At 42.8% G+C, this 14,879-nt stretch overlaps 1 protein-coding gene across 2 annotated transcripts in view; it reads left to right on the top strand.

Moving 5' to 3' along the window:
* The first annotated feature begins 477 nt into the window (after positions 1 to 477).
* LOC145359934 (POU domain class 2-associating factor 2-like) overlaps positions 478 to 14,879 on the top strand; it is a 72,348-nt gene continuing 57,946 nt past the window's right edge. For both annotated transcript variants that reach the window (XM_080214809.1, XM_080214808.1), the window contains exon 1: positions 478 to 630. In XM_080214809.1, the coding sequence (XP_080070935.1) occupies positions 621 to 630 (10 nt within the window). In that variant the 5' untranslated portion in view covers positions 478 to 620. The remainder of the gene's footprint in view (positions 631 to 14,879) is intronic.

Below are 14,879 nucleotides of genomic sequence, written 5' to 3'. Positions count from 1 at the left end.
TGGGATCGTGGGGTGGGGAGGCGCGTGCCGGCAAAATTCCGACCAACGTTTCAAATCCGCCTGATGATTTTAAACTCAACTTGACCGCTTATCTCTCTCCACAGACGCTGCCAGACCTGCTGAGTTTTTCCAGCATTTCCTGTTTCCAGTCCAGCTAAATCAGCTTCGAGCAATGATCTCTCTGTCCTACCGACAGTGACAACTCTCCTGAATCGCACCTGTCAAACACGGACAGCAATTGCAATGTGACAGAAGGAAAAGATATATTTCCCGAATACCTATTAGTTTTTTGAAACAGAAACCAAAATATTAATTGTGTATTTGACTACCTTCCAACCATCTATAATGTTAATGCAAATTTCAGAAAATCAACTGCTGGCAAGACTATTTGCATTTAAACAAATTGCGAAAGGTCAAACTATTCCATGTATTGTATCGATATATATGGGAAATACATTTCAGCAGACCCACAGTGTATTCTGGAAGGGTGCAATTTTCTCAAAGTTCTAACACAATTGCTGGAAATCTTTGTCACCAAAACTGTGTATTCTTCGTGAACAATAAAGAAAGAGCCAAATATAATTTGAACTTCTGAACGAATCCCATCATTTGTGTTCGTCATGGAAACTGGTAAGGATTATTCAGTACCAAAGCGTTTTTTTATTTAGGGAATATCATTGGTTTTATATTTGTTGAAAGTCTTATGGTGTAATCTCTGTAAACAGTCACAAAACTGAGAGTTGCCTTTTCATTTCAATTGACCGTAGTTTAAATTCTGAGCTTCTTCAATTTTAATAAGCTGCGGTGTCTTTTTTCAAAAGACACCCTTCTGAATTTTAAAATGGATTAACTAATTGGGGTGTTTCTTCCTCACTGGTTTGAAGCCTGGATCGAGAGCAAATCTTTAAATCTTCACTCCAAACTAAGAAAGGTGCCCAATGTTATTTGGGGAGTGACGGTGGCACAGTGGTGAGCACTGCTGTCTCACAGTGCCAGGGACTCACATTCAATTCCAACCTCGGGTCACTGTTTGTGTGGGTTTTGCATGTTCTCCCCGTGTCTGCGTGGGTTTTCTCAGGGTGCTCTGGTTTCCCCCCACAGTCCAAAAAGTTGGCGGGTGAGGTTGATTGACCATGCTAAATTGACCCTTAGTGTCAGGGAGATTAGCAAGGTATGTGAGGGTTCTGGGAATAGGGCTAGGATTGTGATTGACATAGACTCGATGGGCTGAATGGCCTCCTTCTGTACTAGAGGGATTCAATGGTTTGCTGCTGGCTTGGCCAATAACAAGATGGGCAACACTAAACTAAAAGCAAAATACTGTGAATGCTGGAAACCTGCAATAGAAACAGAAAGTGTTGGAAAAACGTAGCAAATCTGTCGGTGGAGAGAGAAACAAAGTCAACGTTTCACGTCCAGTATGACTGTTCTTCAGAATAAGAAGAGTTCTATATTGGATTCAAAACGGTTAACCCTGTTTCTTTCTCCACTGAAACTTCCAGAACTGCTGAGTTTTTCTAGCACTTTCTGTGTTTTTTTTAGTTCAGAGACACAACACTCCTGGGTTACAGTAAGAAAAACCCAGTACTGGTACTGTTCAGGAACTGTGGATCCAAGGGTGGCACAGGATTGCCCTGAACAGCCAGGCTGCTACAGCTCACTATCGAGATTGTCAGGTGATAAGTTGGTGTTTCAGCATGGTACTGGTAGGTACCGAATGCCCCTGGAACACTGCCCAGTAAAGAGTTAACACTATCAGCCAGGAAAGGATGAAGCCATTAAAAAACTGGCAAGGAAAATAAAGGAAGCAAACATTAAATAGTATTTCACGAGGAAAAATTGAAGGCACTAATCATAGAATTCCTGCAGTACAGAAGAAGGTTGTTCAGCCCATCAAGGCTACAGCTACAACAATCTCACCCACTCCCTATCCCCATAACCCCACTTACTTATGGGGCTAATACTAAGGGCAATTTAGCATGGCCAATCCACCTAACCGATATATCATTGGGGTATGGAAGGAAACTGGAACACCTGGAGCAAACCCATGCGGATATGGGGAGAATGTGCAATCTCCACACAGACAGGGTGGGAATCGAACCCTGGTCCCTGCCGCTATGAGGCAGCAGTGCTAACCACACTAATATATGTAAAATCTCAAGAAAGAAAACACATAGGAACAGTGAGTTAGTGCAACAGGCTCAGAGGTCAGTCTGTTCCTCTTTCATCCCACAGGGATACTTTTTAAATAATTTAACCACAACAGAAACTTGGTTTTACTGAACAAGACAATTATTTCAGAGCGGCTGTTGGTACATTAATAATTCCCTTTGCAAGTACAATTTCCAGCAACTGTCATGATGTAAAATGAGGAGACGCAATGTGTGTCTGGCAAGACTCATGTGTTACATGAAATGTTGAACTGGGAAATGGTTATCGATGGGTACGGTTGCAGACGGGTTGGTCTGTATTTGATAGAGAAATGTAGAAACACTCAGCTTTAACTTGTAGGAAAAAGGAAGGAGCATGGTGATGTGGAATATGTAACTACGCAGCTATCGATCAGGCAATTACCTTAGAATTAGTCAACTCTTCATAGAAGTGCAGGAAGTGACCATCTGGCCCATCAAGTCTACACCAACTCTCTAACAGAGAAGCCCACCAAGACCCTATCCCCGTAACCCTACATATTTACCCCACTAACCAACACATCTTGGGACACTAAGGGGCAAATCAACCCAACCTGCACATCTTTGGACAGCAAGAGGAAACTGGACCCCCCAGACAAAACCCATGCAGACACGGGGATAACGTGCAGACTCCACACAGACAGTCACCCAAGCTGGGAATCGAACCCGGGTCCCTGGTGCTGTGAGGCAGCAAAGCTACCCACGCTAATATACATAAAATCACAAGGAAGAAAGTTATGATAGTGATTTTTAAGGGGCGTCTTGACAAGTGTATGAATAGGAGGGGGATAGAGGGATACGATCCCTGGAAATGTAGGGGATTTTAATTCCGTCAGGCAGGAGGCTTTGAGGACCGAAGAGCCTGTTCCTGTGCTGTAATTTTCTTTGATCTTTGTTCCACACAGTCGGTGACCCAAGCCAGGAATTGAACCTAGGTCCCTAGCACTGTGAGGCACCACTATGCCACCGTGCCACCCTAAATTCATGCTGATTTATTTCGAATCATCTGATGGTTCCTTTTGAAACACTAACTTCCCAACTCTTCTACTTTCACATAACGTAATCACATTTCTAAAAGAATATTTTATTTTAAGCACCACAACAATATGAAAAAACACCTTTAGCAACTTTCCTTTGAGGGTAGGTTTTTACTGAAGATGTTTTTCATGCTCATAGCTAAAAGCTACTAAGAATTATTAGTCTTCGTTAACGTGAAGTTTTCTTCCCATATTTGTAAATCAGGTCGCCATTAGATATTTTGTAACCACTTGTCGAGAGGGGTTCACACTGTACTCTAGGATTCTTTATAATTTCATTTACATGCAAATTTGTCACCTCAAGTTCTGTTACATGAATGTTCCCCAGCCAATGTTATATCTAGATAGTACAGGGAAATAGGCACGGGAAGGTGATGGCCTAATGCTATTGTTGCTAGACTACTAATCCAGAAACTCAGCTAATGCTCTGAGGACCCGGGTTCGAATCCTGCCACCATAGATGGTGGAATTTGAATTCAAAAAATATCTGGAATTAAGAATCTACTGATGACCAATGAAACGATTGTCGATTGTCGAAAAAACCCACCTGGTTCACTAATGTCCTTCAGGGAAGGAAATCTGCTGTCCTTCCCTGGTCTGGCCTACATGTGACTCCAGAGCCACAGCAATGTGGTTGACTCTCAACTGCCCTCCATGGGCAACTAGGGTTGGGCAATAAATGCTGGTCCAGCCAATGACGCCCGTGCCCCACAAATGATATAAAGAAAAATGTAGACCATTTGTCTTGTTGAATCAACTCCATTCAGATAGATCATGTCTGATTATCTTTCTCCACACAATTTTCCTGCACTGTCGCCATATCCCTTGATGTCATTAGTATCGAGAAAGCTATCAGTCTCTATTTACAACACCCTCAATGACTAAGCTTCTACAGATTGCAAAGATTCACTGAATAAAGAAACTTTTCCTCATCCCAGCCCCTTATTCTGAGGATAATTATTATACTTATTTAGTACCGGTTATAAGCATTTTATTAAAATGTTGAATTTAACTTGATTTTCATGCTGACCATAAAAATAAATCAGCCTTTTATTCTATTTATTAATGTCACAAGTAGGCTTACATTAACATTGCAATGAAGTTACTATGAAAATCCCCCAGTTACCACACTCTGGCACCAGTTCGGGTACGCTGAGGGAGAATTTCTCATGGCCAATGCACCTAACCAGCATGGGGGGGTAGTTTTCCCCATCCCACTTGCCATGGGAATCTTAACGGGTTGAAGCCGGGTGGATTACATAAAGGTCCATTGAACTTGGATGGGATTCTCTGGCTTTGGGGCAAGTGCAGCCATAGAATCCCACACCACACCTTTCGGACTGTGGGAGGAAACCGGAGCACTTGGAGAAAACCCACGTAGAGACAGGGAGAACGTGCAGACTCCGCACAGACAGTGACCCAAGTCGGGAATCGAACCTGGGTCCCTGGTGCTATGAGGCAGCAGTGCTAACCACTGTGCCACTGTGCTGTAAAAATGGTGCCCAACCACTTCAGATTGTCCCTTGAAACATTCCTACTTTTCACTGTAATTTCAAAACGAATTAACTTGCAAATATGCAGCATTTTGAAGGTACTTTTTCTGCGGATGTAATTAAGGCTGGAAATTAGAGAGAGAAAAACACACATTTACTCTCTTAATGAAGAAAATTCTCTGCTCCCCTAAGTAATAAAGAGAATATTTCTTCCCCTCTCTTGCATGTATAAATATTATTGCATGTCCACAAAATATTGATATCCAAATCAGTCAGTCAGTATATTGTCTAGTGCATTTATATGGTCTCTCTGCTGTTATGTCATCTCTCAGTCTATCTACAGTAAAATAAAAAAGGGATTGTGTGTTAAGACCCCCTGCTGTGTTCATTGAAGTGACTTATGGAAGCCAAGCAATTCAACACTCACATTAAACATTTTGTGGAGGGCATATTAAGGATAGAATCTGTTGGAAACTACTTCCCAAAGTGGGCAGGGAGATCATATGGTATGAGTTGGACATCCCACTTTGCGACTCTCTTGATTTGCTTTGATTTATTGTTGTCACACGTATTAACAGACAGTGAAAAGTATTGCTGCTTACAGACAAAGAGAAGGAAAGAAGGGAGTGAAGAATGTAGTGTTACAGTCATAGCTAGGGTGTAGAGAAGGATCAACTTAGTGCAAGCTAGGTCCATTCCTTGGCAGCCAAGGAAGAGACTGTTCTTAAGTTGGTTGGTATGTGACCTCAGACATTTGTACCTTTTTCCTTACGGAATAAAGTGGAAGAGAGAATGTCCTGGGTGCGTGAGGTCCTCATCCTTAGACACAGTGAAGATTCAGAGGGGCTTTGTCCATTAAGAAGATGAGCGGAATATGGAACAGTGGCTGTTGGATCAGAGTATTTAGGAGGGAATTGTGGCAAAGTACGAGCAAGAGCAAAGAAGTAGAATGAGAAGAATTAGCAACAAAGAGGAGTGCACAAAAGACCCAATAACCTTTCTCTGAAATCTCCAGAATTCTAAGGTTGCATTTGTTTACTGAGAATTCAAATAACAGAAAATGAAAACAAACTCTGGCTGGAGATCTCCGGCCATTCACGCCCCGCTGCCATTGCCAGTGAGAATGGAGAATTTGGCGCCCAGCCAAATCTCCGTTCACTGCAGCGGGACCGGAAAATCCCAGCCATGGCCGAGCTCGGTGAACCCAGTCCAATAAATTGGAGTTTTAAAAAAGAATACGAATAAACAAATTGGCTGGAATTTGACTACCTGGCTGGCCACGGAATCGGAGCGGGCAAGGATCCGGCAATGGAAATCCCTGCTGACCTCGGATGGGAATTTCTGGTCTTGCCTGAGCGAGGCAGGAAAGCCCCGCCCGTTGAATTCAGCAAATTCTCTTGGGTTTTTAATGATGGCTCTCAAGCAGTGGGTTTGATTCAGGATACCGAGCTGTTTGATTGGCATCTATTCATTGTTCAGCATATCAAACGAGTGTGATACATTGATATTTACTGAAATAAAATAAAAATCTGTAATTGCTCATGCATCATTCCACTTCCTTACACACCTCCTGGTTTACCATTTTACTTTTTGTCTGTCCTTCCTCCTTTTTTTTAATCCCCTTCTCTTATTTCGTCTTCTTTTCTTTCATTCTCCGTCCATCCTCTGTTTACTTTAGTTCTGAGCTTTCCTGCTCAGACACTGAGCTAGTGAGCACACCTACTCCACAGATGTGATAGTCTCACCTTCATGGTTCTAAATTAGAAATCTCGTGATGTCATTTTGAATTTGATAAGTTTGGGGCTGCCAACGTTCCATTGGAAGCTGCTGGGTTCATAGAATCGTAGAATCCCTACAGTGCAGAAGGAGGCCATTTGGCCCATCCAGCCTGCACCAACAACAATCGTACGCAGGCCCTATCCCCATAACTCCATGTATTTACCCTGCTATTCCCCCTGACACTAAGGGGTAATTTAGCAAGGCCAGTCCGACTAACCCGCACATCTTTGGAGTGTGGGAGGAAACCGGCGCAACCAGAGGGAACCCTCGCAGACATGGGGAGAATGTGCAAACTCCACACAGACAGTCACCCGAGGCTGGAATCGAACCTGGGTCCCTGGCACTGCGAGGCAGCAGTGCTAACCACTGTGCCACCATACCAGCCCTAATTGTTAAAAACATGAGGGGCCTGAACAGAGTACATAGGGAAAAAAAACTGTTTCCCTTTCCCATAATGGTCAAGAACCAAAGGACACGGATTCATAGAATCATAGAAACCCTACTGTGCAGAAGGAGGCCATTCGGCCCATCAAGTCTGCACTGTCAACAATTCCACCCAAAGTCCCTCCCCACACCCCACATATTTGCCCCACTAATCCCTCTAATGTACGAATCACAGGACACTAAGAGGCAATTTAGTATGGCCAATGCACCTAACTCACACATCTTTGGACTGTGTGAGGAAACCAGAGCACCCAGAGGAAACCCATGTAGACACAGGGAGAATGTGTAAAGTCCACACGCACAGTGACCCAAGCTGGGAATCGAAGCCAGGTCACTGGAGCTGTGAGGCAGCAGTGCTAACCACTGTGCCACCGTGCCACCCAAATGATTAACAAAAGAACACAAGGAAGGGAAACCCTTTTACACAACGAATGGTTAGAACTAGGAGTGCACAACTTGTGGAGACAGGTTTAATAGTAGCTTTCAAATGGGAATAGGAAAATGAATTTTTTAGCCAACTGTGGGACATGGGAGTCACTGGCTGGTCAGCATTTATTGCCCATCCCTAGATGCCCTTGAGAAGGTGGTGGTGAGCTGCCTTCTTGAATCGCTGCAGCCCATGTGCTGTGGGTTGACCCACAATGACATTAGGGAGGGAATTCCAGAATTTTGACTCAGTAACTGCGAAGAATGGCGATATATAATGGTGACCTGAATAGCTTGGATTTGCAGGTTGCAGGTTTGAATGGAGAAGGCATGGGATGGGGTGGCGGGAGGGGGGGGGGGGTGTGGGGGTGGGGTTGGGGGGGGAGGGGGGTGGGGCGGGGGTGGTGTGGGGAGGTGAGGGGGTGCTGCGGCGGGGTTGGGGGGGGGGGGGTTGAGTTGTTCTTGCATGACCAACATGGATATGACCAGCCAAATGCCTCCTTCTGCCAAATGGCCTCCTTCTTTGCTGTAGCCATTCTCCAATTGAGTGGAAATCTGAACTGGCTCATCAGTATGTTTTCCTGAAGAAAGGACCTTCACCTTGTACCTGGCCTGGTCTACACATGACACCAGCCCAACACAATGGGGCTGAATGTTAATGCCCTCAGAAAAATGAGATTACTTTGCCGCTGTCCCCACAATCCAAACAATAAACTGTCTGTTGATCTTTTCTGGGTAAATCTGCTCTCTCAGAAATATTATTGGGAAATCTGAATGGATGGATTTGGATTTTTCTACAGGCAATAGAAATTCAATGTATTGGGGAGACTTTGTGCCATGTTCAATCAGTGAGTAAATTCACAGTTTATTAAGGTCTTGAGCCAAGGGTGGCTTCAGGTTCATTCCTTGGTTCCACGTGGATCATAGAATCATAGAATTCTACAGTGTAGAAGGAGGCCATTCAGCCCATTCAGTCTGCACTGACCACAATCCCACCCAGGCCCTATCCCCATTACCATGAATTTACCCCAGCTAGTCCCCCTGACACTAAGGGACAATTTAGCATGGCCAATCCATCTAACCCCACACAACTCATCCAAAGATGTGCGGGTTAGGTTGATCAGCCATGCAAAATTGCCCATTTGTGTCCTGGGATGTATAGATTAGTGGGGTAAATTTGTGGGATAGGGGGACTGTTGCCGGTGCAGACACAGTGGGCAGAATGGCCTCCTTCTGCACTGTAGGGTTTCTATGATCCTACGATTCTATCTTTGGACTGTGGGAGGCAAACAGATCGGCGAAAGATGGTGAGAGTAGATTCATTGATAATTTTCTAAAAGGAGTTGGATAAATAATTGAAGGGGTAAAAACTACATCTGAGGAAGGAGCAGTGGAGTGGATCTCTGTAGATTGCTTTTTCAAACAGATGGCAGAGGAATGATGGACTGAATGACCTCTTCTTCCTTATGATTCCATGATTAGGGCTATTATTTCCAATGCTTTTGGAGGTGGAAACAATAGGGATCTTTCATCAGTCACACTCCTCATTGCCATTTCTTGGCTGTTGCTGGAAAGTGTCCAAAGTCTAAAAATGTGGGGGTTAGGTAGATTGGCCATGCTAAATTAACCCTAGTGTTAGGGGATTGATTAGCAGGGTAAATGTGTGGGTTTATGGGAATAGGGTCTGAGTGGGATGGCAGTCGGTGCAGACTCAATGGGCCGAATAGCCTCCTTCTGCATTGTAGGGATTCTGTGATTCTATGATTCTAAGTGAGACTGGCGGAGGGAAGATCAAGGAGGTTTGCAATGACCCTGTGTTTCACATTGAAGTATAAATTCACATTAAAGACTGCACTTTGGTGGCTGCTGGAGGACTGGTTGTTTGCTAGATTCCTAATCTTGGAAGGATAATATTACAGCCAACCGGGTTTCCCTGAAATGCCTGAAAACGTATCATTTGCATGAATTATTTGGAAGTGCAGTGATGTGTTGTTTCAAACTCGATGGGCCGAATGGCTTCATTCTGCACTGTAGGGATTCTATGATTCTATTCTAATTTGCTCCTTCGGCAATTCAGTGTCTGTAATCTGGGAATCCTGGAATTCCTGTAAAGGAGGCAACAATCCACCTAATATTTTATTTGGTTAGAAAAACATGTGCTGATATTTGGTTGCTGTAATATCTATGTAGGGGGAGAATAGTGGCTTTAAAATGGCTATTCTGGCTGAGAGTTAAGCATGCTGGGATTTTTGATCAACTCAAATAAAATCGGGTGAAGGATGTAAAGTTACTTTGGTCTGGGAACGGTGATCTAAAGCTTCCTGTATTGATTAAATAAGGGAAGTTGTTTACAGTTGAACAGACATCATGGCCTCGATTTTTACTGCCATTATGTGTGGTACATGTCATGTGAAGTAAGCGTAACAGTGTTGTTCACAAGTAATTTCACTGGATGTTCGAGGCGTGTGATCAGTTTCTGGTTACACAGTTAGCTGGATGACGGAGAATCTTCTGGAAGCAAGTGGAAGATTCGTGGACAAAAGATGCTGCAGTCCTTTGTTTGCCAGTAACAATCAAGACTAACCATCGTAAGATATATGCCCTGAAGGAATTTTCCTCAGAGAAGAAGATAGATTCTACATCAGGGATATTTCTTAGCCAAGGTTTTTCCTAAACTCGGTAGTATTTATTTTCAGTTAAATAATTAAAGTTAATGTTCAGTTGAGAGTTAAAGTTCAGTTGAGAGTTGATGCTCAGTTAAGAGATAAAGTTCAGTAAATTAGTTAATGAGTTGCAACTGTCTAAGTTTGAGTTGGCACCAGAATTGTTAAACAAAGAAATAAATAGTTGAATTAATTAAAGATTCGATTACTATTCTTGTTTGTCTGACTGAACTGGAATGCTTGCAAGGTGTTTAAATTAAAAGCCAAATAATACGCAGTGCAGACAGATTCAATGTTTTTTGGAAAGCGATGAAAAGATGCAAATATGGTTAAATCTACAATCAGATGTGCAAAATTGTTCTAGAATGAAAGAATTTTTAATGAATGAAATTGCGGGTATAGTTGCATTTGTGACGGTGCACCGTGGTTTTAACTACCAGCATATAGTTTGTCTATCAGTGTCACAAGTAGCCTTACATTAACACTGCAATGAAGTTACTGTGAAAATCCCCGAGTCGCCACACTCCGGCGCCTGTTTGGGTATGAGGGAGAATTTAGCATGGCCAATTCACCTAACCAGCACATCTTTCAGACTGTGAGAGGAAACTGGAGCACAAGGGCAATTAGGGATGGATAATAAATACTGGCCAAGACATGGATGTTCACATCCCGTGAAAGAATAACATTTTATAAAATCACATTGATTACCCATTACAATTATCATAGAAATTTAAATCTTGTGACTAATAATATTACTGTCCTATTAATGAGTGATAATTGCTAATGACTGCCAGTCAACAATTCTTGCCAGAAAACAATTAAAAGTGCAATGTCTCATTCCTTCAGCTGATGAACTATTGCTGAAGATTTTAAAACATAACATTTTGAAATTTAGATTCTTTTTCACTCTTTTACTCCAGCCTTGCTTTAATTCCCTTTCTGTAAATGATTTGACATTAAGTACACCCATTTTATCCTTTCTCAATACTACCTCTGTTTACCACTCAATCCTTAAACTTCATTGATAAGGAAATGCCATTTTGGTTATTCTGTTTACTTAGTACCAGGTGCCCTGTTACCCTTCCTGCAACATTACCAGCTCACACGTCCAGTGACTTAGTGGCTGAATGTTTTTTGGCTAGATTGGCTTAATTAGCAAGGCCATGAGCTCATGCCAAACTCTAGGGTTCAGGATTACACTGGTATTTCAGTACAGTTTAGGTGAGATGATAAACCAAGATCCAATCAGCATGTTGGGAGAGATGATGGTGTAGTGGTAATGCCGTTGGACAGACAGAGATCCAGACTAACACTCTGAGGACACAGGTTCAAATCCCACCACAGCCGATGTTGGAATTTAAATTCAATTAATAAAATCTGGAGTTGTAAGCTAGTCTCAGTGATGATGATTATCTCGCTATGTTGAGTGTAATTGTTATCCATTATCACTCAAGTCCTTCTGTCTCACTAATGTCCTGTAGGGGTGGAAATCTGCCATCTTTACCCGGTCTGGCCTACTTACCTGTGACTCCTGACTCAAAGAAATGTGTTTGATTCTTACAATTCATTCAGTTCAAGGGCAATTAGGGATCGACAGCAAATATTGGCCTTGCGAGTGATGTTCACAACCCAGCAAAAAAAAAGATAGCTCCATGATGTTATCTGCAAAAAAATTAGGGGAAGTTTCTTGGTCAGTGTTTTTCCTTCAGCTGAAACAGGTTAGCTGGCCATTCATTTTAGTCATTTTATGGGATCTTGCTGTGCTTGGCTACACAACAAATTACAAAGTATATAAATGCAAGTTCTTATCTTACTGAGTCTTCTACAAGAGGTGCAATCCACGGTATAACTCAGATCACAGAATCATAGAATCCCTACAATGCTGAAGGAGGCCATTTGGCCCATCAAGTCTGCACCCACCACAATACCATCCAGGCCCTTTTCCTGTAACCCCACGTATTTACCATGCTAATGCCCATGACACTAAGGGCAATTTAGCATGGCCAATTCACCTAATTCGCATACCTTTGGGTTGTGTGGAAGGGAACCGGACCACCCAGAAGAAACCCACACAGACACGGGGAGAACAAACAATGACCTGGGGCCCGGGCCCCTGGTGCTGTAAGGCAGCAGTGCCAACCACAGCAATGTTTGATTTGAAAAGTAATTTTTGCAACTGTAATTCAATCAGCAGATTATTCATTGTGGAGAAAGAATGGGAAATTCTTCTAATTTTTAATTCAAAAGCAAAATCAGCCATCAAGTGTCGGGTTATTGGTTGCTTGACTTTGATCAAGTGCTCAGAGCTCAGGGCAAAAGGTGCAGAGAGAGTCAGCTGAGAAATTGTGGGGCATTAGGTTAAAACAGATGGCAAATTTGGACTGAGGGTCTTTTGTTTTTTTTATTCATTTGTGGGACGTGGGCGCCACTGGCTGGCCAGCATTTATTGCCCATCCCTAGTTGCCCTTGGAGGTCGGTTGAGAGTCAAATACATTGCTATGTCACATGTAGGCCAGGCCGGGTAAGGACGGCAGATTTCCTTTCCTAAAGGACGCTGGTGAACCAGATGGATTTCTCCAACAATTGGCAATGGTTTCATGGTCATCAGTAGATTCTTAATTCCAGATTTTTTATTATTGAATTCACCTTTCATGGCAGGATTCGAACCCTGGTTCCTAGAACATTAGCTGAGTTTCTGGATTAACAGTCTACGGATAATACCACTAAGCCATCGCCTCCCCTTGTGGGTTATTAGAATAAAACAGATGGCAAGTTTGAGCTGAGGGTCTCGTTCTTTTTTTACTCATTCATGGGACATGGGTATCACTGGCTGTCCAGCATTTATTGCCCATCCCTAGTTGCCTGAGGGCAGCTGATATTCAGCTACATTGTTGTGGCTCTGGAGTCACATGTAAACCAGGCCAGGTAAAGGTTTCTTTCTCTAAAGGACATTAGTCAAGCAGGTGGGCTATTCTAACAAATGACAATGGTTTTGTGGTCATCTGTAGATTCTTAATTCCAGATATTTCTTGTTACTAAATTCAAATTCCACCATCTGCCATGGTGGGATTTGAACCCAGGTTCCCAGAGCATTAGTAGAGTTTCTGGATTAACAGTCTCTTGATAACTAGGCCATCACTGCCCTGAGTAGAATTCCTACTGAGCCCCAAGTTATCATCTTTAATGTCCATTAGGGAACTGGTTCGCCACTAAGAATGATGTGGAGATGCCAGCGTTGGACTGGGATAAACACAGTAAGAAGTCTCACAACACCAACAGGTTAAAATCCAACAGGTTTACTTGGTAGCATTTTGGCGTTTGCTACCAAATAAACCTACTGGACTTTAACCTGATGTTGTGAGACTTCTTATTGTGTTCACCACTAAAAACACAGAGGAAAGCTGGGAAGGTGAACAATAATGGCACACACAATGACTGAGGGAAAATGAAACGTGCAGGGAATGAAACAACAGTTTGAGGTATGGTTGTATTCGCACAGAGGCTGCTTTGTACTTGCTGTTTACTTGTCATTTGTTTACTTACCTTGTACCGAGACAAGCAAATCTTATTCTCGGTAAATACACATCCCCGGAAACATGCTTCCTTTTGTCTCTCTGATGCAGCAGCCATCAGGTTTACCTGACATTTGAATAGTCTCCTTTAGTATTAATCCCCAGGTGCAGGTGGTGTTTACCTGCAACAGATTCACTGTACACTGGCTTTAAAAGATGCTTTGTGCTGGATTGAGTGACCAGCTTCTCTTAATTCTATTTCACAACAGGCAGCTTCTGAAGACATATGAAAAAAAGCTTTCAAGCACGTGTTTTTCTGATGTATTGAAACAGTCCTTTCTTTAATATATCAATGTGACTGTCACAATACAGTGGTTAGGCCTCCGTCACAAAATTACACTTCATATTGTGCTGTAGACTACGACATTGGATGTGAAAAGATTATAGTTTGCGCTTGATCTATTGACGATTTCTTTAATCGTCTGGCGTGTGTGTGCTGCAATGATTATGGAACTGAGTGACACCCAGTTGTAAATGAGCAGACATTTAAGGATTTGAGCACAGAAATCTATGCTGATGTTTCAGGGCAGTACTGAGAGATTGTTGCACCCTGGATGCGGTGTTAACTCAAGGCCTGCTGGGGTGAATGGCGCTATTTTGATCAAGAGCAAAGAACAAAGAACAGCTCAGTGCAGGAAAAGGTCCTTCAGCCTACCAAGTCTGTGCCAACATAGATGTCTCTCTATTCCAATATTTTCTTGCCTCTATATGGTCCATATTCCTCTATGACCTGCCTATTCATGTATCCTTCCAGATTCCCATTCCCCTGGTATAGTATCTGCTTCCATCATCTCCTCTGGCAACCCATTCCAGGCATTCACCACCCTCTGTATGAAAAACTTGCCCCTTCCATCTTTTTTAAGTTTTCCTCCTCTCACTCTCAACTTATGCCCCCGAGTAATTGACCCTTCGACCCTGGGAAAAAGACTCTGACTATCCAGTGTCAGGGGAGTTATCCCTTAGTCTTGGACAATATTTATCTGTCAGTCAACATCACAATAAAGGTTACCTGGTGATCATCATATTGTTGTTTGTGGATATATTTTATGTAGGCAAATTGGCTCCAACTCCTCCAAAGTGCTCTAGGTTAGAGGAGCTAAATGATCTATTCCTATGTTCCTAGTTTAACATAACTTCCCTTTGGTTCACCTAGGAATGAAGCCAGTGCTTGCATTTGTATTGTCTTGCTAACTTGCTTTGCAGTTTTAATGACTTGTCAATGTAACCCCAGATCCCTTTGTCCGTCTATTTCAATCAGGCTCTGAATTCACAAGGA

This window comes from Carcharhinus amblyrhynchos, chromosome 29, assembly GCF_965287045.1.
Source record: "Carcharhinus amblyrhynchos chromosome 29, sCarAmb.v2.hapA, whole genome shotgun sequence".
NCBI lineage: Eukaryota > Metazoa > Chordata > Chondrichthyes > Carcharhiniformes > Carcharhinidae > Carcharhinus > Carcharhinus amblyrhynchos.
This window is presented reverse-complemented; position numbering and strand designations above follow the sequence as displayed.